The 26,375-nt window shown below is 38.5% G+C and overlaps 1 protein-coding gene across 1 annotated transcript; it reads right to left on the reverse strand.

Moving 5' to 3' along the window:
- Window positions 1–420: 420 nt before the first annotated feature.
- piwil2 (piwi-like RNA-mediated gene silencing 2) lies at window positions 421–24,537 on the reverse strand. The gene is made up of 24 exons (XM_058636847.1): window positions 24,441–24,537; window positions 22,986–23,386; window positions 22,781–22,886; window positions 21,830–21,908; window positions 21,116–21,288; window positions 20,260–20,353; window positions 18,514–18,624; window positions 18,251–18,368; window positions 17,972–18,096; window positions 17,074–17,154; window positions 16,857–16,970; window positions 16,467–16,655; window positions 15,527–15,611; window positions 13,935–14,027; window positions 13,308–13,448; window positions 12,128–12,241; window positions 10,824–11,012; window positions 10,132–10,233; window positions 9,936–10,052; window positions 8,093–8,181; window positions 5,424–5,529; window positions 4,351–4,604; window positions 3,015–3,122; window positions 421–1,667 (listed from the first exon to the last, which is right to left on the reverse strand). The coding sequence occupies exons 2-24, from the start codon at window positions 23,349–23,351 to the stop codon at window positions 1,511–1,513; spliced, it is 3,111 nt and encodes a 1,036-aa protein (XP_058492830.1). The 5' UTR covers window positions 23,352–23,386; window positions 24,441–24,537; the 3' UTR covers window positions 421–1,510.
- Window positions 24,538–26,375: the final 1,838 nt, after the last annotated feature.

Here is a 26,375-nt window from a genome sequence, read left to right on the forward strand (position 1 = left end):
GTGACTGTTATTTAGGGAGGGAGAAGGTGAGGTAGGGGTGGGGTGGATAAATTGTGCCAGAGACCACTTTTTTTTGGACATGCTATATTATCGAAAGTTATGTTTACACTCATTCTGTTTGTTTGAAGGGATGCACAACATCCTGAAATATATGCAGATATATTAGTTAGCGACAAAACTATGAAAAATGGCTCATCTTACCCCAGTCTCCCCTACATGGTTAAAAAATGTTGATTTCCGACAGCAGGAGTTGGTCAACTGGTTGCACCATTGCAACAAATGATCTTATACTAATTCATTTTCATCAACTTTAAACTTTTATTTAACTAGTTTGAACTCAAAATTGAAAGCTTTTGTCAAATCCAAAGTCTTTAGGCCACAACTTCATCTACTTGCTGCTGGCACCTACCTGATAGTTTGATCACCTCCTGGCCATGACATTCACTGTACTTGCGTGTGTTCTTGTGGTGTATCTGGCCCAGAGCACATGATGCACAGGTGGCAGGTTTATTTCAACAACGCAGCACGCCAAGTGAGATTTTCATATTTTGATGCAAGATGTCTTTGAACAGCTGTGTCAGAATCAAGTCTCTTTGGGGTGCAGTCATTCCATAGGTGATTTTTATTAAGAACAAACTTAAATATGACATGCTTAAATTTTAACAAATTTAACTCTACAACCACTAAATGACATAGTCAACAACATGCATTCTAACGGGGTAGCTGTGTACCCGACAGAATCAAAACATCAAAAACGGTCTCGAAAACATCTTGAAACACATGTAAATACAAAAACCCACAGCTAAGTGCTGTCAAAAGCACACCAAATCAACAGGTCGTGCTAGCTAGTTAGCACCAACACAAGCAGAGTTTGACTACATCTAACACCATTACACAACTCTTTTCATGTAAACAAATGTGAGGTTGTACTTTAGAAACTTAATCCAGTTTGCATGTGTATACCAACCTACATGTGGACTGGGCCTCAGCAGAAGCAAACCTGAGAATAGGTGAATTCAATGCTAGGTAACGGAAGGTACTCACACTGTGGAGACTTTTGCTGTTTTAGGATATGCACTGAAGTTTGTAAATCCGTTTGAAACGTGGGTCTGTATCCAAACCGTTACTGCTGGCTCCTGAAAATTTCTTGAAAATGTCCTGGTGACCCCTTGACAAAATACAGTAGGAAAATCTACAAAAAAAAAATGTCCTGAACGTCCTTCACTCATCTGACCTCACCCAGGACGTTTTCCAGCTGTTGTGGATGTGTCTTACCCAGACAATCTCCTGCTGTGTTTTAAATATCCAAATTTCAAACTCTGGAAAATGTGTCTGAACACGTTTTCCCGGTCACTTCTAAAAAAGAAAAGAAAAGTGAAACTCAATGATCTAAAATGGAAAGGATGTTATTTACTTTAAACTAGTGCAGTGCCTCTGCACTATCAATCTTTTTGTGCCTTTTCCAGACGGGTGCAACGCATATTCTGATGGTCTGATATTCTGCTGTACTTCAAAGGAAGAAGAGCTTGTCCGATAGCTGGATGGCCGGCTCTGAGTGCAGGTACTGGCCTGACAGGAAAGCCAGTTTGTGGGCATATTTGCATGGTGCTGGAACACGAATGGTGCCTGGCCAGTTCCAGTACAAATGGCACATCTTGAAAGTCAGCCTGGTGAAGGACCAAAACAACAATGCACATTAGAGGTCTTACTCTTTAGAGGGTTAACCATGTCTTATTAAGTGGGGCTTTACAATATGTTATCTCACACTATGGGTTTCATTACAAACATAAAACAATTCTGCTGTGCAATGTGCATATATTGGGGGCCTGTTTATTAGAACATTTACAACCCAAATAAAGAGTGTTAGTCCAACACATCCGTCTGTGTGGGAGAGTTTTAATTTTCTCTGGTGTAAATTTTTAAATTACTGTTTTGTAGGAGATTACATTTAATGAAAATTATGGATGCGAGAAAATAAAAAAAGATGGAAAGGTGCGCATGGAGCGAGTCGGTCCCAAAGGAAAATACCTGTGTCAATTCAATTAATAAAACTGGGATTTCTTAACAAGCTGGAAGCCAAAAATGAGAGCAGGTCAAAAGTTGATGATACAAATTCCTATTACTGTGGCATACAGAACATCCTTTTTTTTTTTTTTTTTTAATTAGTCACAGGAACACCCCAGGGAAATGTGGGCAAGATTGAAGATATAACTAGGATACTACCCAGCCCTTGGCTGTCACTATGTACTTCCGACTTCATTACAGAGACCAATTGTCATTGAACAGCACTACTAACCGACTAACTAAATACACTGAAGAAATGTATGTAGAACCTCTGCAACTTCAGTTCATTTATAGTAATATTAAAAACCAGAAGGTTGACTGAGTGATTTCAGTGCATATTCACCATTGTCACTCTTCTTTACAAATGGAAAGTTGCATAATGTTAACAAATAAGAAGGGTGTTGGCAATGGCAACAACAGATCATTAAGAGATATTTGATATTTCACTAAAATACTGTTATGTGCCAGTTGCTCTGTTGATTCCCCCCCTTTTCTTCTCCCACTGAGCAGGTACTTGCCTACCTCACCGGTGCTCAGCCCTAATTCACTTCTCAGTCCAATCAGCGGAGTATAAAAAGGGTAATTCCTGAGCAGACACTCAGCAGGTGGCGGAGTGTGTGGCCTGCCGTGTATCTAGAGATCTGGATCTGGACTCTGCTGTGTGACCAGACTCCAGCTTCTTTAGTCCTCTAAGGACATGTGCTTTGCTTTAAGTTACTTTTTGTTAGTATTAAACATTGTTAAATCTTTCCGTTAGTTTCCTGCTTCCTTTGTTTGACCTGTACAAACAAAAGGTGGTCCAACCAGAAACCCCAGACTCAACTGGGTTGTAACAATACTGTTATGAATATTTAGCAGCCAGTCAATTAATTTCTTATCCATCCATTTTGCAACGTGTTATACTGTACAGACTGATAATTACTGGGGGAAAAATGGGTAAACAATTGTACCTTTGCAAGTGGTCTGGTGTGAGGTTTGCTGTGTTGTAGAGCGAGATGTAGTGTGTAGGAAATCCACAGCCCTGGCGAATGTGATGTGCCATCAGATAGAAGTCCACCCTGAGGGGAAAACAAATTTATATTACAAGGTTTAAAATGTTGAACAGCCAACATACCAAGCCTTTGATGTTTTCTTTATCAATATGCTTATATTTATTACTATTGCTATGAGTTAGCTGCATTCTTTTTGATGTGCACCAGCTAAAATATGTAACCCTTTTTGGCTCCCTTGTACATTTCAGACAGATTCACTTATTGCCAATTTTACTTTCAACATTACTCAAGCAAACAACATCTGGCTTCTGCTAGTGCTTTAAAGAGGACTAGCCATCGGAATTGTACGCCTCCAACGTTATCGATTGTTCTTAACGATTCGCTCATTTCACTGCACCACGTTTTTTTCCCGGTTTCCCCGAAATTGTGCATCGGGGTACATTTACGTCACACAATGCGACGACTCGGATCTTCACACCACACGAGGAAGCGTCATGGAGAGGAGAACGAGATACAAAGTCTGGCTTCATTTCACCAAACAGGCAGAAAATTCTGCCGCTTGTGCAATGTGTTAATATCGTGTAAGGGTGCAAATAATAGCAACATGTTGAAACATTTGTCAAGTACCAAGAATGTCATGTTTGACCGCCTGCATACGAGTGCTAACGTTTCTGGTCAAAGCTTCACTGCGACCTCCGTTGACGACGGTAACGTAACTTTACTAACGTTCATATCAAATATCCTGCATTATTGTGGAGCGCTCGAGAATCCTCCCAAAAAAGGCAGACAGGCTTCTATTCTTACATCAGAATTGCTGATTAAGTGTATTATGACAAGCTTACAGTAGCGTACATTTTTTCTTATTCAGGCATACATGCATATTTATCTAAAGTGGATGTTGTAATGTTCACTGTTTCATTTACAATATCCTTTTTAATTAAAGGGGCGTTAAGCTATAATTTAGCATGCAAGCATTTAGCAAGTATTACATTTCCATTCCAGTTTTTCATTTATTGTATCAGTCTAAATTATTTAGACTATATTTTCTTTCTACACAAAATCTTGTCATGGTGTTGTTCAGTATGCTCACATAGATCATTTTGGGAAAAAAATAAAATGTGCAGAGGTGCAGAAGACTGTAGAAATCCTTTTTTCCATTCGATTAACTACTCAGGAATCAATTAGAGAATTGATAAGGAATTGGATTGATAGGCAGAATCGACAATGGCATTGATATTGATAAAAACCTATCAATTCCCACCCCTAAAGAGGACATAGATAAACTGAGACTGACCAGTCTTTATGAGTGATGGTGTGATCCAAAATGGTCCCAGGAGGAGGGGTCTCAAAATTGTTTGCACACCAGGAATACAGGGTGGTGCTGATGCGCTTCTGGACAACAATGAAGACGAGCTTGGGCTCATAACCAGGGAAAATCTCAAAGCATTTGATCAGCTGTGGGATCTCGTGCTGCTCCACCACCTTCAGCTGGCCATCTGACACACCATCCCGATACACAACAATCTTCTCTGGCAAGTTGTGGTTCACCTATACAAACATCAAGACTGCAACTGTTTTTTCTGGAGGAAATTAATTAATTCCAGTTTAGTGCTTTAAAGCCACCAAGTCCATTTACCTGTATGACCTATTATGAACATCAAATTGTATTACATTACTTATTTAGTTTTTTTATACAACATACATACACACACACGTACTAATAACAGATATTTATTTATATAAAACTCATAGAATGACTGTAGAATCAACACTAATATATATATATTCACAGACACATATATGCATATATACATATATAGTACTAATAACAGATATTTATTTTAGTAACTCATAGAATGAATGTAGAATCAACACAAAAAGTATATTAAAATTCAAAGACTGTTTTAATGGATTTCTTTAAACTTTAAACAGTGTCTCTACTGTTAAATCTTTACACAGAGTAATACAACACACAAAACACTAGTGGACACTGAAAGAGAGTGCAAAAACGCAAAAAAGTAGCATTTTGGCCAACTCTGGTATATTTACATAAATATTGAGTAAGAGAGGAGACAAGGAAAATAATGTCCCAGTCCTCTGATCTTTGGTCAGGAAACCTAAGACCACATCCACACGGAAACGGCATAAAACTTAAATGATCTTTTTTATTGCTTTATTCAAGTAAAAATAGTGTTTGTGAAAAAAGGTTCTCTTATATCCTCTTTATTTTATGAGTCGACATTCATAAAAGACGTTTTTAGTATTTTATGAGTGTCAAAAGACGTTTGAGTATTCGCCTACAACCGTTTCCATGTGGACGACTCCTACGTAGGGGTGGCGGGTGATTTGCATTTGTGTATTGTTTACCTCATGGTACTTCTGCAGTGCAGCCAGTAAGCAAACTCTGAAGCCACTGATTAGTTCCTCATGAGGTGTCTGGAAAGTCACTCTTGAGTACCAGCGGGTCAGTGAGCTGGTGAGAAAACATCAAATTCTTTTCTGTTAAAACACACACACACACACACATACATATATATATATATATACACACATACATACATATATATATATATATATATATATATATATATATATATATATATATATATATATATATATATACACACACATATATATATATATACACACATATATATATACATATACACACACACATATATACACAGTGTATATACACATATATTCAGGATTTATTATTTGGAACATAGTTTGGCACTAATTTGCATAATGACGTTTATTGTCAAGATATTCTTATATATTGCATAAATAAACACACATTAAAGTGCCTTCAAGACTCTGTGGTCTATTTGAAGTGGTCTACAAGAGCATTGGCATGTTAACAGCAGACAGGAAGAGGCTGAAAGACTGATAAGAAAAGCTAGCTTGGGGGAGGAGAATGATAGTCAAGCTATCATCTCTGATGAAAACCTGTCCACCCCCTACAGGACACCATCACAGCCCTGTACAGCTCCTTAATCAACTGATACATTCAAAATGTCTGAAGGTGCAGGGATCACAGGTCATTCCTCCCTGCTCCCGTCAAACAATGTTGACCCACCATGTGCATCACCACCACTGTTATTCATATCATTGCAATCCTTTACAGCAGTGGTTCTCAAACTTTTTATACCAAGTACAACCTGAGAAAATATTGAGCTCCCTAAGTACCATATTACTGCCAACGTTAAAATACAGTGGTGAAAATAGGGCGAGCAAAGTCAGATACGGACTTTTCACAGTTGGCAGATTTATACTCAAGATGATAATTTGCCCTCTCACCATCCTCCTCTTCCACACATATACTTCAAACACTGGTATAGTGAAATTAAATAAAGATGGAGCAAGAGATAAGGTGACAATACAGCAGTCAGAGGAGAACGGCAAGGTTCTGCACGTCATCTATTAAATCCACTGTGTGGCTCCATTAGCGTCAACTGTGCTGCAATGGAGCGAAGCTCGTCCATAAAACACAGACCGTCTGTAAACATCGTTTCACGGGAGTCAAATCTGCTCACAGTAACACATCTAATATGAATGCTCTTTTACGCCGGCATCACCCAGGCATTTCTGTGGCAGGAACAAAGAAGGAGTTGGACTCAGTCTGTTCACTTTCCCACAAATTGAGACAAACAACGAAATAACAAAAGCTGTTGGACTCTTCATAAGGGCTGCCACGATTTGTCGACTAGTCACGATTATGTCGACTATTAAAATTGCCGACAACTAATTTAATAGTTGACACGTCATTTTATAATTTTTTTTAAAACTTTGTTTTCTCTCAAAACTGCTGCGGCACCTTCCACTGCCACGTCTGCCTTTCTGTCCTTGACACACATGCTTGTGGGTTCTCTGGTATTATGGCTACCCGGCGGCAATGGAGCTCAAAAGTGTGGGAGCATTTTAAGAAAACAAAAGAAAAAAAGTGTGCAATGCAATATCTGCAAGACAGAACTTGCCTTTCACAGCAACACGTGCGATGCACGAGCACCTGAAAAGGAAGCACGTTGTGACTACGACGATGAAGAGGGACTGTTGTCTCGGTAAGCTAACTGGCTAGTTAGCTGCTAACATTAGCGTAAACAGAGAGCTAACTTACTACTTACTCATATCGATAGCTGTAAACGTTAACATTAGCGATGACGATTGTTTGTTGCTACAAGCATATTTCATTAAAGGTTTAATGAACTATCATCTTAATTGTCTTCATTTTTAGTAAGCATATACCTTAAACACTTCAAGCTGAAAGCTAATGATTGTTATATAAGAGCAGCTGCATGCTGGTGCGATAAACAGTATGTTATACATTCAAATTACGTATGATCCGATTAGTTGACTAATCGGAAAAAATAGTCGGTGATTAGTCGACTATCGAAATAATTTGTTTGTGGCAGCCCTACTCTTCATAGCCAAAGATTTAAGATTAGAAGGGTTGCAATTTCATTTACAGTTGCAAGTAAAGCCACTAAAGACATTATGTACAGCACAATGTGAAAATGTATCCATTATGAAACCATAAACCATGTGAGTTTTCAATTTACATGTAATGCCCCTACTGCCTGAATTTATCTTTGCTCTCATTGAAGTATTCCTTAGTCATCATGTCTGAGTAGAGCATTATTTTTGTAGAAAACAAAATATGAGACTGAGCATTTCAAATGTTCTTCTCCTTAATGTGCAAGAAATGGAAAATCGAACCAAACCATGGCTTTACAGTGTATACATTGTAAATATTAAGCTCATTCTGTATATATTCTGGTTCATCAACATCTATACTGCATATACTATTCCATTTCTTATCTTGATATTAAATATTTTTCAACATAGATGTTAAAATGCATGCTTTTTTATTAAATAACTTAACCGAGTGAACACTTTAAATTTACACTATGTGGAACTACTAAAAAGGACCATCTTATCTTAACTTTATATAAAATTTGTATACTCAAACACAGTCTTTTGTGTTTTATAGTTACTGAGAAAACATTCCATATAAACAAAATAAGAAAAAGGTTTACCTGTTCACACTTGCAACAAAGCCCATGACTGACTGATGCTTCTTGCTGGTGTCATGGTGGACATCAACTCCAACCACCATCAAGTGTTTCTAAGAAAGAGAGCGTGTTTATATCCTCACCAACTGCGGTGATGTTACAAACTTTTATTTGCACATGGACCTCAATCTTCAAATATGGTGGATTGTTTTTTACAAGCAGTCCAACGAAGTAATGAAGAGTAGAAATAATGATTTTTCTCCACCCATTCACAATGGTCACAATATAGTAGCTGTTATTTTCCTGCTCTGATCAGGGATTACAGCAAAATGTTTGATCGCATAGACTCACCACAACAGGCTACTTTTGCTTTACTTTATAATGTAGTGGTGCAACGGATCCGTACGGATCACCCCCCACAGTTCGGCACGCACGTGAACCGCGGATTGGCTGTGTTTTGTCTGAAACGCAATGATTGGTTGTAATTGGTTCTGAAAAAAAAAAAAAAAAAAGCTGGTTATGTGTTCACATGAACACATGTTTAATATATATATATATATATATATATATATATATATATATATATATATATACACACACACACACACACATATAAATATATATTTGTGTTATATATATATATATATATACACACACACACATAAAATATATATACATACACACACATATATAAAATATATATATAATAATCAACTTATGATAACAAATCCGCTGTCTTTTAAAAAATCTATTTGACAATAATGCTTATTTTCCAACATAAACCATAGAGAACAAAATACAACAAACAGGAACTGATTTTGAGGACACATAAAAACATATTATATTTTTATGCCTTTTCTATGTGCTTTATACTTTGACATCCTTAAACTCTCACAGAGCATATAGCCTAATATTAGCCAATGAGAAAATAAACAGGGCATACTAACCAGGTATTCGACATATAAATGTGGGTGACGACACTGCAGGTGTTTTATGAGGTTGGATGTGTTCCCTCCTTTGGCTCTTATAGCTTGGTGGCAGTGCCTGCACAGTGGACGGCCATCGTCTATTGCTTTAACGTCTGTGCCTCGTTTAAAGCCAAAATAGTTCCAAATGTGACTTTTGGAGTTTGTTTTTTTTGAGCAAAGTTAGTGGTGCCACTGACGCCACGGCAGACTCGCCGCTCGGCCCGGTGCTTCTGCCATGGTGAGTGTGTTGTCTCGTGTTTGTGACTGTAAGCCGTGCACGCGTCTGGGCGAGACAGAACTTTAGCTTGATGTTTGTTTTGAAACGAATTTCGCGGAGCTGTCTTCGTGGAGTTCGTTCTTGCCGGCAGAAACACACGAACAGCCAATCAGCTAACAAACGGGCGGACCCAGCGTGCGGAAAAAGCCTATCATATCCCCGAACGTCACCAGTAACAAGCAAACAGCCAATCATTCAGCAGCTGTGTAGTTCGGTTGCAGTAGTTGCAATGTGGGTTTGTTTACAAGGGAGTAGCATGCAGTGAAAAGCCGGGAGGAGAGTAGAGGCGGCCGCTATGTAGCAGAAACTGGCACCGGTAGTATAGTAGTCCACGGTAGTACCGTAGTGTAAAATTTCTAGTATAGTAGGAACCATTACGATTTGGCACCGCGGGGTACCCGTACAACTCTTGTTTGTGTTTTTGATCCGAAAAATTATCCGATCCGTGACTCGGAAACCGTGACACGATCCGAACCGGGACTCTTGTGATCCGTTGCACCCCTACTTAATAGGGATGGGTATTTTTTATTTTATTTACACTTATCACATCATGGGCTCTTGAATCAAACAGATGGAAATATATTGCAACCACTGAGAACTCCATTCCCCTCACTATACTCACCAGAGGGATGTTGACCGTCCACAGCTCTCCTCCTAACTTGCTGTTCATCTGCAGGAGTATCTTTTGGGCAACACTCTTCAACTTCATTGGGTTGGAAATGGTCCGGATATTGATGGCCTGTTAGACAATATTTGTGCGAAATCACAACTATGGCACCCTTCAACTACAACACAACCATGCAGAGATCATTACAAACCTGAGATGGGATGGGGCTTTTGACACAGCACAGCTTCTTTATGGCACTGTAGAGATCATCTCTGTTGCCAACCATGATGCACACTACAAGCTGCATGTTGGGCTGCAAAAAAAAATGGACAGAACTAAGAGGGTTGCTTATGACAAAACACCAGTTCTGAGGAAATGTGCCCAAGTCCGCTAAGGGCATGACAACTGTCCCGTTGTTCCTTTAAGCAGCAATTTAAATTTTCTATTTTATGGGCAGAAAATCACAGAATTTGATACAGACAAATTTTGGATTTCTTACTTTTATTTTTAAACATGGTTTGTTGGGGAAAAACACCAAATTATAAATAATTTGTCAATACAGTCACAACGTGCAAAACTATTGAGTTTGTCAGTTGCTATTGTTGCCGTGGGCAACCAGATGGCAACGACTGTCATTTTGTGGTATTGTTTCTGCAGCAACCACTACTTTAAAGTTAAAAATAGAAAGCCAACAAAAGTATGGATCGTCAGTGAATGCAGGAAGCAGGGCATCATATTTTAAATGCCCACACCTAATCATAGATGCCACACATTTGCTGAAAGTTGACAAATGCAAAAACCTTGCCCATTAATCACTTCTTTATGCTACATTTCAACCTCACACAGAGTTTATGCTCTTTTAGCAAAGAATTTAATAATAAATTCCAAATTTTTATATCATACTTCACTGGTGAGTTGGCAATGGATGCTCCTGACATAACTCTCAGTGCGGTCGTCTCTCAGCTCCACAAACATGGGTTGTTCCAGTCTCAGACCTATTGGTCCAGCCACCTTTTTAAATGTTTCAAACAGCTGCTTGGCCTGGTCTGCACAGCGCCGAGGGTAGAAGACAGCCCAGATGTTCAAGGGGATCTAGGAAAATGATGAGTCACATGACGAGCAAAGCACATTGGAAAAAATAACATTAATTAAAATCTGGGCTATATAAAGAAAGACCAATGGTAATTATTTTTTTAAGGATGGTCCGATTACAATACAAATAAAAAAAACAAACACGAGATAAGTAATAACTTGTTTAAAAAAGAGAAAAAAAAAAAATTAGCCATACAAGCTCATTAGTGGAATGAATATGCAAGTGCAATTAAAAACATGCACAATTTCCAGAAAATTAATCATCTAATTTAACTTTCACGGCTTACATTTTAAAAGTCAATTTCCCAGTCTAAGTGCAAAACACGCTGATTTTGTAGCAACACAGAGGCTTGAGGAAGGCAGACAACTGTGCCACAATGTGTGCAGACAGTTTGTGATTACATTAAGCAGGGTTCCCACACCTTGGTTGACATCAAATTCACAGAACTATTAAGGACTTTCCATGACCAATTCCCTCAAATTGAAGGGCCAAATGTGCTGACACAGCTTAAGATGGGAGGGCAACTTGTAACCTTTGTGTGTGGGCATGGAATCTCACCATAATGGCAAAGAGAGACAGTATACAGTGCCCACAACACCACCAGTAATTATGACTTGACGTTTGATCAACAAGCAAATGCATCAAGCAATGCAGGGTGCATGAAAAAGTAGGTGGTGTAACAAGCAAGAGACATTTAACTCCCAACTGAATTTCTTTCTTGCACAAAATTCAAGCACTTTCAATAACCCATGTCTATTTTAGGGCAATTTTCAGGACCTTGATTTAAAAAGAAAAAAGAAAAAGCAAATTTAAAATCTAAAAAAAGGAATCCCCAAAGTAAATTTAAAACTGTTCTTGAACCATTTGGAGTATAGGAATGACATGCATGATGAATTTTTCTCCCCAACAGTCAGGATATGTCTAAGTGATACTGGCACTGAGTAATATGACTTTAAATACACTGAAAAAGAAGGATTTTATGTCCACCTGAATTTTTTCCATAAACATTTGCCTTGACTGTAGCTGGAGGTGTGGACTGGAAAACACAATGTGGAACATTTAACAGGTTAAAAAATAAGAATGCATTACCAAAGGTTCTCTTTGCAACACTCACAGAACTAATGGAAAAATCCCTGACAATCTCTCTGGACCAGGATAAATCACTCCCGGTGGCAAAAGATGAAGACTGAAGGCAGATAGTTTCAAGGGGTAGAGTTCTACCTTTAATCTGTAACAGAGGAAACACATGCATAATAGCCTGTCAAAAATTACCATCTTATGCTGGTTCTCACTTAAGAGAGGCCACACACACCAAAGTCAGTGCTGACTGCATTAGTGTGCAAAAGTCTTAGGCCTTTGATTTATCCATCATTAGATGTTGTTGTTTTAGAAATGCTAGTATGACCATACAGTAAAATTATTTCTCACTTTATTGGAATACATACAAAAAATATGGGAACAATGTATGTAGTTTTAAAACAATAACATTTTCAGAAAAAAAAACAAAGAAACCCCAGCTTCTACAAGTTTAAGTGTCAAGGATTTAGTGTGACCTGCCCTTACACTTACCCAACAATAGCACAACCCTGGCTCTGCTAAAACTCAAGTGGAACCCTAATTAAAGTTAATGGCAAAACCTGTGTGTAAAATCGGCTGTGGTAAAGGTCTACTACATCAGGTTGATCAACTTTTAATCACATCATTCCTATTGATGGTATTTAACTGCCATGACATGGTTTTACACGTGATGCACACAAACTACTGACGTGTTAACGGTTCTTTTCGGTGTACTGAATGATTAGACTCAGTTAATTAAAAAGATTTGTTCACTCACCGCTGGGAATCACCGCTTTCGGCACTGCAGATGCTAAATACACCAGATTCCTCCGTTAAAAGTTGAGATTTTAGACACTTCCTTGCTAAATGTTGGAGATAAACACGTCTTCAGGATTTTTAAGTCTTTTTAACTGTTCTGTAATTTGGCATTGTTTGATTTGATTCTTGTCGGACGCCATGCTCTCCCAATGATGACACAGCCAATCAGTGGCCAGTAGTCAGTCAACGTCACATTTAGGATCAGCTTAGCTCGCTTGTAACCTCGCCAGAGCAGGTACTAAAAAAAGCACTAGGTACCATCGCTAATGGAAAAGGGCAAAAAAAAACAAACTGTGTCGACTTGTGCTGGAACCGTGAAGTGGAAAAGCATCAAAAGCTGGTAGTGCCCTCAGACTGTGTTGGTACTTACAGCTACACTTCAAACCTGAACAATTGCTTCAAGCGATGCACACACTTACCAAAGGTATTTCTGAACTAATCTCCAGTCCCCATCGGCTGATTTCCTTCAGACTCTCAGGGTTGGAAATGATGTTCTTCAGAAGCTGCTTTATTGAGTGGGTGTGCTGGTGACTGCTCACATTGATGTGCATGGTCAGCTCCTACAATTTATATATTTATATATATATATATATATATATATATATATATATATATATATATACACACACACACACACACACACACACACACACACACAAAACATAAAAGTATGATATCATGGTTTGTAAATGTTACTCCTTGTATTTTTTTGTTTAGAAAAACCTTTAAGGGCTGAATCCTTTAAGAGTGGAGTTTAATTAGGCACTATTTAAATTACTTTAATATAGAGGTGGGCAGTAAAAACAAATAAACCAAAAATTAGATTACGAGTCAAAAATCATTCATGACATTTTTTGCAGTGAATTTTCATTTTCTTAGCAAGTATTGGAAAACGGGGGACAGCACCAGTGACTCAAAGCTGACGGCCACTTAAACCTTGGTCTGCATCACTTTATCACTATCACTAAATGAACATGTGATCTAGGGTCTACAGCTGGAAGGTGTAAAACGATAACTGGACAAAAGTACAGACAAATGACATTTACCTTTAAAGATCTGAAGTCCTTTTTCGTTTTCTCTGGGATTCCCGTCATGAAGGAAAGTTCTGGCACTAAAAGGACCTCTCCAGTAATGAGTTGCTGCAATAAACCAGTAATGTAAAATGTCACATATCCTCTTTGCAAAGCAAGTATTAATTTTTAATAATTGTTAAAATGCACGTAAAGTAATATAATAAATCTAAATTATGACTTCATCTTTCTCACGGAAAAATGTGTTACTAACCACCTGGCCCAAATTTGAATGATTAAAAAGTCACTTGGCTTATAAACGCTGTGGTGTGTTCACTGGAGGAGTTGGACACACATATGCTTCAGTGCAGACCAAAGCATCTGAACATTGCCTAGATTTAATTGAACTGCTATGAATTGAACCGTGGTGTGTTTACAAGATGTGCTATGCACACCAAAAAAAAAAAAACAGACTGAAAATAAGGTTGTCTCAAACCGCTTATAAGTGAATCCTAGAACGATTCATCACTGATGTAAACTCAATCCACACCTTTCACTGGGAGCTTATTTACAGCTAAAACCTCAGTGTTTCACATCTTTAACACCCAAGTGAGGAGAGGGGAGAACCGGGAGGAGTCGGTGATAGACAGAAATGACAATGGCACATTCATCCTTCGAGTCTGGCAGGTCCCAGCTTTTTCTCCTCCACAGGTGAAATAGCACATTTAGCGAGCATCATCCCGAACGTCCCATTAAACCGCTAACTCACTGTTTCACAGTTGTTTTGTGGTGCTCTGGAATGATGAATCTGGCTAAGCTAAATATTCAATCTTACCTGCAGAGGAGCAATAGCTGGAGGTCTCCTCCCAGACTGGGAGGAAGGATGCCATTTAACAGAATAAGTCCTACATCGCTGCTCCGACAGAGTTGTTCTCCTGGTTCTCTCAGCCAATCACTGGGGAATGTGGATGAGAACACCAAGGCTGAGGGTGTTTCACCATGCCCGCCCACCTGTAACATTTACCTGCCAATGATCCATGTCGTAGATATTGAGAGGGGCTTTGTCTTTTTACAAACCTCCGTGTCTGACCAATAACTAAGCAGTATTTATCACATGACTTTTGTTTACAATTTACAGTAGGTATGGGATTTGTCTTTGAGGACGATGAACAATGTATCAAATTCCCATCAGGTATAGACCAACAAAGTGGAATATTAGGTGTGCCCAAAAATTCCTGAACAGAAGACCTGACAGAAAATGATTTCAGTCTGCACTCCACAGCTGACACTTTTTTCTAACACATTTTAATGTGTGAAGATGAGAATCTCTGCATGGATTTATATGCACTATAACGTTATCAAAGCAGGTATATTCAAGAAAGAGCCCATTTTAATTTTGCCTTACACATGGAAGGTATTATCAAGAATTGTATCCCCCATTAAACAGAATTAAGTACCTATTGAAGCCACAAGGCGGCACTCTGATACAAAAATTCACATCAGCTTAGTGCTATTGTTAATTTGTTATAAAAATAAGGATTAAAGATGTATATATAGAAAGGAAATGAGACTGTAGCATCTTTAACATTAATTAATTAACTGTTAGTGATGTCATAATGGGCTCTTACCTTCCCCCCTGGCTTGGATCTCTCTTTTGGCCGATGCATGAGCAGAGGTTGGTCCATCTCTTTGATGGTGATGCCGTAATTCTTGCTGTTAAAATTTGACAAACCCATGCAACACAATGAGGACAAAAAGTTAGAGAGCAAAAGTTAAATCCCAGCCAAAAGACAAGAACATGAGACATTTTGTTTTACAACTACACAGCGATTGACATGACTTCACTTGACTGTGTTGAAATGATGCTATAGTACCCGTTACAAAAAACGTTTCTGGATGCAAGGGCGTAGGTTTGCGCATGTCCCCATTAATATTTGGAAAAAGCCAGATTGTCCCTATAAAAATTAGAGAAAGGACAATGTGTACGTGAGTGAGAGAGAGCAAGAGAGAGAGAGCATAGGTGATGTGCTGTTCTGAACACATCACCTATCACGACAGAAGAGACATAGTGGTGTCCTCACCAGTCTTGGAACAAAACAGGAAAACTGGCACAAAATGAGCCATGATTTGACTTGTAGTGCCTCTTAAAGCGTTCTTTTAGCAGAGGAATGCAGTCATGATTAGACAATAATATGGTACAGCAAATATGGTGCTTGTATTTGCTGGTAAAGTAAATAAATATTTCTGTCCATTTGCTCCGGACCTGACAATTTTCTAAGTCAACTTTCATTGCTTTAGCTTGGTGAACGACATCGCGATGCGTGTCTGACCTGTCCCGCCCATGAAGAGCAGTGTGAGGGACTCATGTAGCAGCCAATCACATCCCAGCACCATGCGGCATGTGTAACATGACATACAGACGTGCCCAAATCACATGAGACCTGTTGAGACTCAGTTGCTCTTAAAATAGCTCAGAGGTGAGTTTTATCATGAAGTCAGCTTCATTTACAGTTTACACACGGGTCAGATAGGACTGCTCTACAGAGTGTATGGAAGAAGCAAGCTCACCTGTAGTATTCCACAAACGTGGTCTTGGTGCCATCCATCAATACAAAGGTGTCTTTGGGTGACTTGTTCCACTCAATGCCATCGATACGATAGGTGCGGTTGTTGTAGCGGGTGATGATGATGCTGCCAATCAGTTCTTTGGTGCATTCATCTTGGAATTTCTCCCGACTCTGTTGGTACAATGTGTTCCTAGCAGACAAGGGCCAAAGGTCTGTTTATTTACATTACAAATCCCCGTTTTAACCTTTTCTATTTTAAACAAAAAAGAACAATACATTCTCACAGTACTGTTCTTGAACATGCAGTGCTCATTTAATCTTACTTAATACTTATATTTTATCTTTGAACTTGCTACTGTTGATTTGCTGTTTGTGTGCTGTGTAAACTCACATCACATTCAACACAGTGTCATTCCGCAAGACTTTGTGGGACACATCCACACACAGGTACAAGCCTCCATCTGTACGCTTGATTGCAGTTGAATAGCCTGGCCACACCTGAAGGCTAAAACCGCCCACCCCCAAACAAACAGCATAATGGTCAACATGAATGGTCATTCAGCTGGCATCTGTCCTGTGATGTTAAAAAATAATAATTCGGTACCAACCCCTGACTTTTAACAATGACTGCACTCTCTGGATCGTAATGATTTCGTCCCACCAACTTTAGTCCGATGATTCTCATTATTCTGTAAAAACAAGAACAACACTGCATCAGTACTTGCAGGGGGAAAATGGATACAGTGAAATGCCGCAATATTTTGTATACATTTGCAATATATCACTTTTTAGACACCAAATTCAGATTTGTTTTTTGTACATCATTTTTAACTGATGTTCCAAATGAACACTTAACCTTTTGTTGGCAAGCATAACAAAAATCAAGTGACATATCAGTCCACCAGATGGTGCCAATTGCTTGCTCTCAAAAATATCGTGATCTACATTTTTGGTCATACTGTCCAGCACTAGTTTTTACTAAAACACTCTACATTTGCTTTACATGCACTTTAAGGACCTCTACAAACCTTAGTAGTAAAATAGTAACAATGGACTCCAAACACTTCTGAGCTATAAACCAAGGGAGGCAACGAAACGCTAACTTAGAGCTCCCAGTTTAAAATTTTAAGGTTTGAAATGACAGTAAATGAGTAAGTCATGACAAGTTTCCCAGGTGTTTAAAACCCCCCACTGTTTTTAAGTACATCAACTTTGTACAAGCAATAAATGTATGGTCCCAAACTTGTCTTATATTTTATGAAATAAAACCCAACACTGTCACTTGAACATGTCCTGCAGGTGCCCATTTACATTCTTTTTTTTTTAAAGCAAATGATCTGATCTTAAATGTGTCAATGTTTTACATACACCCAATTATTATTGGTTATCCCAATACACCTAATATACCTAAATATCTAATTGTTAGACAAAATGAACTAGCTCTTGAATAATGTTACTTAAATAGGGAAATCCAAACTTAAGTATGCAAGTATTGCTTTGAAATACCTTCTGAGCACAACATTGTAGAATGGGATGCACAGATCTGAGTGGGGAGGCAAAATCTTTGTCAACTGGATTTTTAATTGTATTTCCTCATCATCAGTTCGTCTCACACTCTTGAGAACAACCACCTGTTTATAAAAAAAAAAAAAAAAAAAAAAAAAAAAAATAGTGTTAAGAGAACTGATTATCATACAGTTGTGCATTATGAAAATTAAAACAAAAAAAACCTTCAAGGGTCAAACAACTTAGAACAACCAGCCACAAAAGTAATCAATCACTCACATCATTCAGCTTCACAGGCAGGTAGAGTATGGAGCCATCAAAAGCCACAACTTCCCCCGTGGTTGGGCAGTGATCTTTCATCATGCCAAAACGCATAGCCATTGATTCAACATTTGGACTGAAAGATAAGATTAAAATGCACGTGACTTCATGCAATAATTTTCACTTTGTGAAATTTGATCAATATTATAATTTAGAACTCAATTCACCTTGAAGTTAAAAAAAAAGTTATTTTTAATTAATCAAAGAGAAATGATACTCACGTGAATGTAACGTGGTACTGATAAACAGCTTCATTCTTGCAGGAAATGGGGATGTGGTTTGAGCCAATATTGATAGGAGTTCCTTTTGTTCCAGCCTTATTAAGGGGCTCCCTGACCAGAGGACACATGCACACACATTATTTCACACAAATGTGATTAGTCAATTGCCTTAGATAAAGCTATGCATTTGTCTAAAGTTGAAGGCCGTGTCCACACTGGATGTGCCAGCAACACGTCTGTGTCTCGGAACATCTTACAACATTTACTTGCTTCAAGGTCACAAACACTCTTAAGCATTTCAGTTCTGAGTCTATTTAGCAAAGCTTTGTTGTGAAATATTTGCAGGACTGGCAGAGGCACAGCTTCATACTGAAAAGTCCTGGTATTTACTTGAGTACAGAGGACAGATTTAGAGCATTTAAAAGTAGATTTTAGTTTAATATTCAAAGGCAAACTCTTCATAAAAACTGGCCCTGGGCTAAGTGTGTCCAAAATGGCACACTGACCTCTGGCTAGCTCTAAACCAACTTTTTGTATAGGTGACACTGGTGCTAATATACAAGATTAAGGTGTAGTTAAATGTTCGTCTTTATTTGAAATATAAATATAGTGTATTGTGGTCTACAATAGTGAGTATATTGTCAGACACTACATGGTGATGGTGCTTAGCTGGTTAGATAATCAACAGGGAGGGAGAAAAATTACTTGCCTGGGTTTACCAACAGAGAAGAATGCTAGCATGCTAATGCTCTCTGAAGTTGCAAACTGAGATGCTCGTAGAAGAAAAAAACTCCATGAACATTTTGTCATGATCCACTGCACTGACATTTTCTCCCTGCTGTGGTAAAAAATATGTGCAATACACATGAACCACCCAAGCTGTTACAAAAATATCTGCTGACTTGTGTGAAACTTTCAATTACCAGTGGGAGTAATGTTAGCATCAGACTCCCATCTGGTAGTTGTTTTTTTTTTTTTTCCAGCAGACACATTGTCCTCTCAAGTGGCTGTAGATTCAGGGCCAGGCAGTTGAAAGCACTCACTTTCTTCCATTTCAATTCACCTTGGATCTATGCTTATAACGGTGATGCATTAGCGTGCTGGTGAAGTGCTACAGTTGGGCATGTCGATCCCAGCCCACTAAACCCCCATAATGTAAAAAAAGACACACATAATAGCCTACAAAGTTTAAATTTTATTATATTTAACTAGTATCGCGTGAACTACAGCACTGCTATAGCCTTATTTCTCTTCATCTTGAATTACTAACTCACACATCTCATTAGTCCCTGTTCTCATGACTGCTGTACACACAGCAGAAGCAGTGTACAAGAGTAGCTGGAATAGAGCCAATTAAAGGCGACGACCTGACCCTTATGTCTATGAGTATGACCAAGTGTGGAGGGGGAACACAGACTTTGCAAATGAGATTAGGGAAGATGAAAGTCCAAGATGTAGATGTACAAAATGTTACTAGTGCAACCTAGGAAAAAATTAAGTCGCACTAAGATTATTGGTTGCATGTGCAACCACAGTGGTTACCCTCTAGGGCAGTGTTTCCCAACCCTGGTCCTCAGGGAACACTGCCCTGCATGTTTTAGATGTTGCCCTGCTCCAACACACCTGATTCAGATGAACAGCTCGTTATCAGGCTTCTACAGAGCATTGTGACAAGCTGACCATTTGAATCATGGTGAACAAAATTCCACCATGTAAGTAAAGGCAGAGAGCAAATGATGTACTCACGGGACTGCCTCCATTTTCAGCTTTGTCTTTGCAGGTGAAATAGTAGAAATCTTGACATCTTGAGGGGTGGTCACAGTAGGTGTGGCTGCTTCACCTAAATTTTATTCCATAGCACAATGACACAAAAGTGGCACAAACTTAAAGTAACACAATGTAGGACTTACCTACGGGTTCCCCCAGTTTGTAATGTTTGTTACTATGTGAAATATATCAAGGTGACGTGCATTTGCTGACAAGCCAATTATGTCAGTGAAGTCTGTAGCAGAGCTTCTAATGTACAAACATGTCTTCAGAGCAGGTACAGTGGCCTATGTTGTAGCATTTTATACAAATATGATGACATGGTTTTATTTTTTCTAGATATTAGAAATGTATGGTGTAAAGTAGTATGTTGTAGTTCTTTTCTTTTTGTGACATGGAACCAAAAACCAGAAGTTACACAGTACCAATGCAGGCGATGCACACCTGCTCAGGCTTTGACATTAGTGCCATTCACCCTGTGAGTTGATGTACCAGCAAAATAATCTTGGAGATTTTTTGAAGGTTGAAATCCTACAGTGTCACTTTAAATACAGATGTTCTTGCCATTTTAAACTTTTCTTCCACTGACATTTTGCATGCACTTTTTACAGTAGGCAGGACATATTTTATGTTAATGAACAAAGGCAGAGTGACTCAGAGATGGAGACGAGTGCCATCTGTCATGTATGACCCAAGTTTGTCTTGGGGTATTTTATCTCAGTATGGATGAATCTCAGTATTTTATCTAGCAATCCTGTCTCCTGCAGCTTTAACTCGTTAAAAAAACAATTTTTGCGTTGTTTGATTCTCAGAATGTTTTCCAATATTCTACTACCTGCATGAGTAGCCTGAGGGTATCGAGGTGGTTGTGGCTCAGATTTAGGGGAAAGTAACTCAACATGAGCTGGGGGAAAAGAAGGAAATGAAGTGCTTCCTCTTCCAAGCTGTGGCATCGCTGTTCTTCCAAGCCCCACCATCGTCTGTGGGGACAAACCTCGGCCACAAAGACTGTAATAGATATTGGAGTGAAAATCAGTTTTTCCAATAGCAGCAATGCATGCAATCAACATCTTTCTACAGGCTACAAGGATTTGAGGCTTGAGGATTACTCAAGCCTCAAGTATTGGAAGATACCAATAATATCCATGACATTTTGCTGACCGATGGGGCATGATCAATTAACCCTTGGAATAGATCCAAATGTGGGGGTAGATAATTTTTTTTTTACTTCCATAACAGTGAACAACATTTCAATTTTCCACAGATTTCTCAGTAAAAAAAAATGCAGATCAATATCTATTAACAGGGTTAGTACCAATTTGAATTTTTCTTGATGAAATGGGATTGTTGTGTTGAGAAATAAATATAATACAAACAGCAGACTGGTAAGTAAAAAGGAACTTGTTTGTTGGGTAACTATGTTAATGGCCCAATTTGCATGTTGGGTCCACACACTGGAGGTATACCAGGGCCTTTATGTCAAGGTGATATTTGTTTCCCATGAATGGACAATTTTTGGATAAAACCCCCAAAGAAATATGCTTCTCACCTGCCTCTACCCATCACCTCTTCAGGTTGGCTGACAATCTCTCTCTTCCATTCTACCATTTCACCAGCCGCTCCCCTTCCTGCAAAATAGTTCATACTACTTTGATTTAAAGATCAGGATAAACAACAGAGCAGGTAATAATCAAAGTGTGTGAGTTTAAGCCAACCTGACCTTAGCACTTTACTAGCATAGCATGCCAAAGCATCTGTTATTAGTGTTAATTAATGTCACCCATTTTTTAATGGTCTTGTATCAAATTTCCTTGTTAGTCATTCACACACCATTTTTGTTAGTCAAGTTTTAATCAAAAGTCAGGTGCACACCAGGATTGGGTGGCATACACACTTTTCAAGAATCACACGTGAGACATAAGGTGATATTAACACCTGAATCTGCACCAGTTTCTACGCAAGTTTGATAAATGAGGGCCATTGTGTTCAAAACATACAATAAACATTTCGGGTATGCATCAGAGCACACGTGGACAGCGGTTTAAAAAGAGGCAGTGTAATAGGACGTCATTGCTGACGGGCAGACCTGTCAATGGATTTCAGTCGGGTTGCTTCATGTTGCAGCCGTAGCGTCGCAGCTACAGCATATACCAGAAATAAAGCTGCTGCAAATGAACTAATTTGTCATATTTTGAAGGCGCAACAGTCTTGTCTTTTTTTGTCCGCAACAATGCATGTTAATTTAGTCTTAGTCATTATGTTTAGGACATTGGTGCAGTCACGTCATTGCCCACTGTCTTAGTCATGAAAAAAAAGGTTGTTGATGAATATATTATATCTCGTCTGACGAAATTAACACTGGTTAAAAGCACAGAAACAAAGTGAAATTAAACGGAAGCAAGACACTGAGTGCTTTCAACAGTTACTGATATATCACTGAACAATTAACTGGTCCCTGTTCTAATAAATTTGAGTTAATAGCCAGCTTTTGAATACAGACCAACTGGTGGTGTTCCTCTTCCCCATGAAGCCAGTGAGGGCTCAATTCCCATTCCTCTAAACATGGAGACCAGTGGCGATCCTTGACCAAGGGTCAGAATGTCAGCCTGTAAGTAGAAACAAAATCAATCATGCATAGAGTGGGCCAGTGATGCTGAAGAAATTAAACATTTAACAATATGCATATAGATGTTTATTTTCCCCACCTGTTTAGTTGTCAAAGTTGGGGTCTCTTCTTTGAGGCCTTGTGTTGTGGTTTCACATGGAGGTTTCTGTCCATGCTGTGGCTCCAAACTAGGGAGGAGAGCGCCTCTTGCCACCCCTACTGTTGGTTCAGCTGCTGGAAAGAGCAGTCCTCTGGCTCGTCCAAGCACAGGTTCACTGATGGGTGCAGTTATTCCTCCACCGGCAAGCGTGGGGAACACTCTTGCTCGCCCTAAACCACGCCCTTCTGTAGAGAGCAGCAGCCCTCGACTAAGCCCTGAAGCCAACTCTTCAGGTTGTATACCTCTCCCACGCCCCAACCAAGGGACACTTGTCCCATCACCAAGGTCAGGCTTGTTTGGATCCATTCGGTGAAATTCTGATGCCACCAGATTACACAATACTGGAAAACCCATAAAATAAAGGTTAATGACACATTCAGAGAAAGCAGAGCTGGGTGATATGGTGAAAAAAAGTATTACAATAAAAATGTAAAACACCCCCAAAAAAAGTTTGAATAACTTGTGCAATTAGATTGCAAAATAAGACAAGGATTTATATTTGATCCCAAGTTAATGTCAGAAAATATTCAACTGTTCATGTTGCTTATTCAAAAAAACAGATCAGTGTTCAAATAACTGTACTTGTGGGAACCTTTACCCTATGGCTCCTGAATAACATTTTATTATTACAGTAATAGGATAGTGAACTAGCCCCAAGACCAGTGTTAAAGATTAGTGTATACAGGACACTATATGATTTCTTAAGTTGTAAAGGATGCAACAGAGATTGATCATTTTTTCTGAATTAATTAATGAATTGACTACCTATATCAAAAATCTTAATCTCAATAATTAAAATTATTTATTTGCCATATGGAGCAAACAAGTGTGTTTAAATGACCACAAAAAACACTCCAACTTATCTACATCCACAGTTTCCACTGAATATGCTGTACAGACCCGGACAACCTGGTACAACCTTCAGAGATCATAAAGATGTATATGTTTAGCAATTAATTACCAAGTACCTACATGTTAACCTTGGAAAATGATTGTAGTTTAACAAGACCACCAGTAACATGTTTAATTCAAGGACAAAAAGTCAAAAACCGTTGGGTGAAATTTAAATTGGTTAATTAGCGAATGGGACCCAACGGCGCCAAAAGTTCAACTTCACCGTTACCTCCATTTAAACTGTTTAAACTTCACAATATAACCCAACTGGTACAGTTACGTGTACATATAGCAACTAACCTACCTAACAATTAAGTAGTTGTTGCTAAACAACAGGAGTTTCCTCTTGAAAAAAGAGAAATGTGGCAGCTAGCTAACTGGAACACGTGCTCACGTGACAGTGACAGCCACCACCACACGGGACAATTACACAGAATTAACGATTTAAATGTACTTTCCGCAGTGAACACGAGTAAAATATAAGTTATTTATCACACATACAAACTCACGGGTAGTCGACAAACGGGTATTTCCTCAGGAGGTAAGATATGAATTCCCTGCATCAACCTAAACCGACCCCGGCAGTGAACAGACCTCAAGTATGGTACCCGCCCTCCTTAGCTCCTATTGGTTCATCAATCAAGTTGCGCAGTAAGGCATTATTGGTTTATTGCACCTGTCAATCAACTAACGCCTGCACTCTAACAACTGCGTGATCCGGCGGGGGAAATAGATTTGTTGCCCTCTAGTGGTGACTGTGTTATATTTCATGACAGAAGCAGATGCCACGTGAACGCCTGGATAATTCAGACAGGGACTTTGTACTTTCAAACTGGAATAGCAGCTTTGCTTCATAGCTTGTAAATAATGGCTTTCTATAAGTCTTTTCTATTTATTTTCCTTATATTACTTCTCTGTCTTCTTATCCTATAGGTTACTTTTGACTTTTTATTTCTAATTAGTCTTAATTGATTTTGGATTTAGTTTTTATTAGTTTTATTAATAGTTTGACTTCATAGGAACCCAAAAGGATTTTGTATGATATTAATATAGGTTTTTACTTTAATTTCAGTTAACGAAAATAAAATGTTTTTTTTTTCGTTATTTAGTTTAGTTTTACCTTAACTATAATAACATTGTAACTCACATGGCATGTTGTGAATATACAGTAGGCTACATACCTGCATGCTCATTATACGGAGTTTCTGTTTCTTACAGGGTTCTTCCTACAGGGTTTTTCCTGTGTGTATAATTTCACGCTGACTGTTAGTTATGGAAATACAGAAAAATAGGAGATTTGAAAATATATAGGCCGTGTACATTTTAGGATAATAAAATACAAAAGAATATATAAATATGAGACGATTCCTCACGTCAATACAAACAAAAGGAATGAAGTATTCGTTCAAAATATGACTGAATATTCCAACAATAAATAAGCGTTGTGATTCTGGCATAAACATATTAAATCCTGAACTGTGCTAATATTTTAAAAACACGACTATGCCAAATAAGTTACTGTGAGATTGAGCAATTACTAAAAAATAAAAACCCCCACTTCAACATTTAGTTTGGTAAAAAGAAAATCATATAACAACCGTCACTACTTAGTTTGATGGATTGAAGTAATCACAGAACTTAGTGGTTTTTGTTAAAATAAAATAGAGGAACGTCAGTGGAGTCCAAAAGACCACAGAGCTTAGATTTTCAGGTCACCAGTCAGGCATATTGGCAATTAGACTTAGACTCTTTTGAAATAATCACAAATGGTCCCACAGGTGCTGAAGGGATGACTTTGCACGGATAATTCCGTCATTGTTCCACAAAGTAACCAACCCCCAGTTTCCATCTATCCGTCAATTTTCCTTTATCCTCCAGCTGACTTAGGGCGATAGAAGGGGTCACACCCTGGACAGTTGGCCAGTCCATCACAGGGACACACACAGAGACAAACAACCACCCAGTTTCCAATTTAATAATAATCCCCATATTGCATGTTTTTGAAATGTGGGAGGAAAGGCAAGAGAAACCCCCCAGTTTCATTTTTTAAATTTATTTTTAAGGGAAGATACCAGAACACCTACAATAAATACTTAAGTTATCCCGCTTACATTTTATTTAATCAAACTAAGAGAAGTGCCGCCCCTTCTAGCACTAAATTATTATGTGCCAATTAGTGTCAACAAGCTGTCAGTGCGATGTGTGTGTGTCAAATCAAAGTTCAGAGACTGTCAGATGGACATTTAAATGACTCTTCAGTGGACACCATGCAGTGGAAAATGGAAATACCCAGTATACATCATATTACATACAGCTGTGCATGTGGATACTCTTGTGAAAATGTCAAATGAAAAGCGAGTAACAATTCATACTTTAATTCAATAGTGTGTGAGATAAACTAGAAAGAAATGCATACAGAAATACAAAATAAACCTG

This window comes from Solea solea, chromosome 8 (genome assembly GCF_958295425.1).
Source record: "Solea solea chromosome 8, fSolSol10.1, whole genome shotgun sequence".
NCBI classification, from domain to species: domain Eukaryota; kingdom Metazoa; phylum Chordata; class Actinopteri; order Pleuronectiformes; family Soleidae; genus Solea; species Solea solea.

What these genes read in the sequence shown, in the direction of transcription:
- piwil2 (XM_058636847.1), bottom strand. Translation starts at nt 23,351, where the DNA reads ATGGATCCAAACAAGCCTGACCTTGGTGATGGGACAAGTGTCCCTTGG. An exon ending in TGCCTGTGAAGCTGAATGAT is followed by an intron (nt 18,097 to 18,250) that starts GTGAGTGATTGA and finishes TTTTATAAACAG; the next exon opens with GTGGTTGTTCTCAAGAGTGT. An exon ending in GACACTGTGTTGAATGTGAT is followed by an intron (nt 16,656 to 16,856) that starts GTGAGTTTACAC and finishes CTTGTCTGCTAG; the next exon opens with GAACACATTGTACCAACAGA.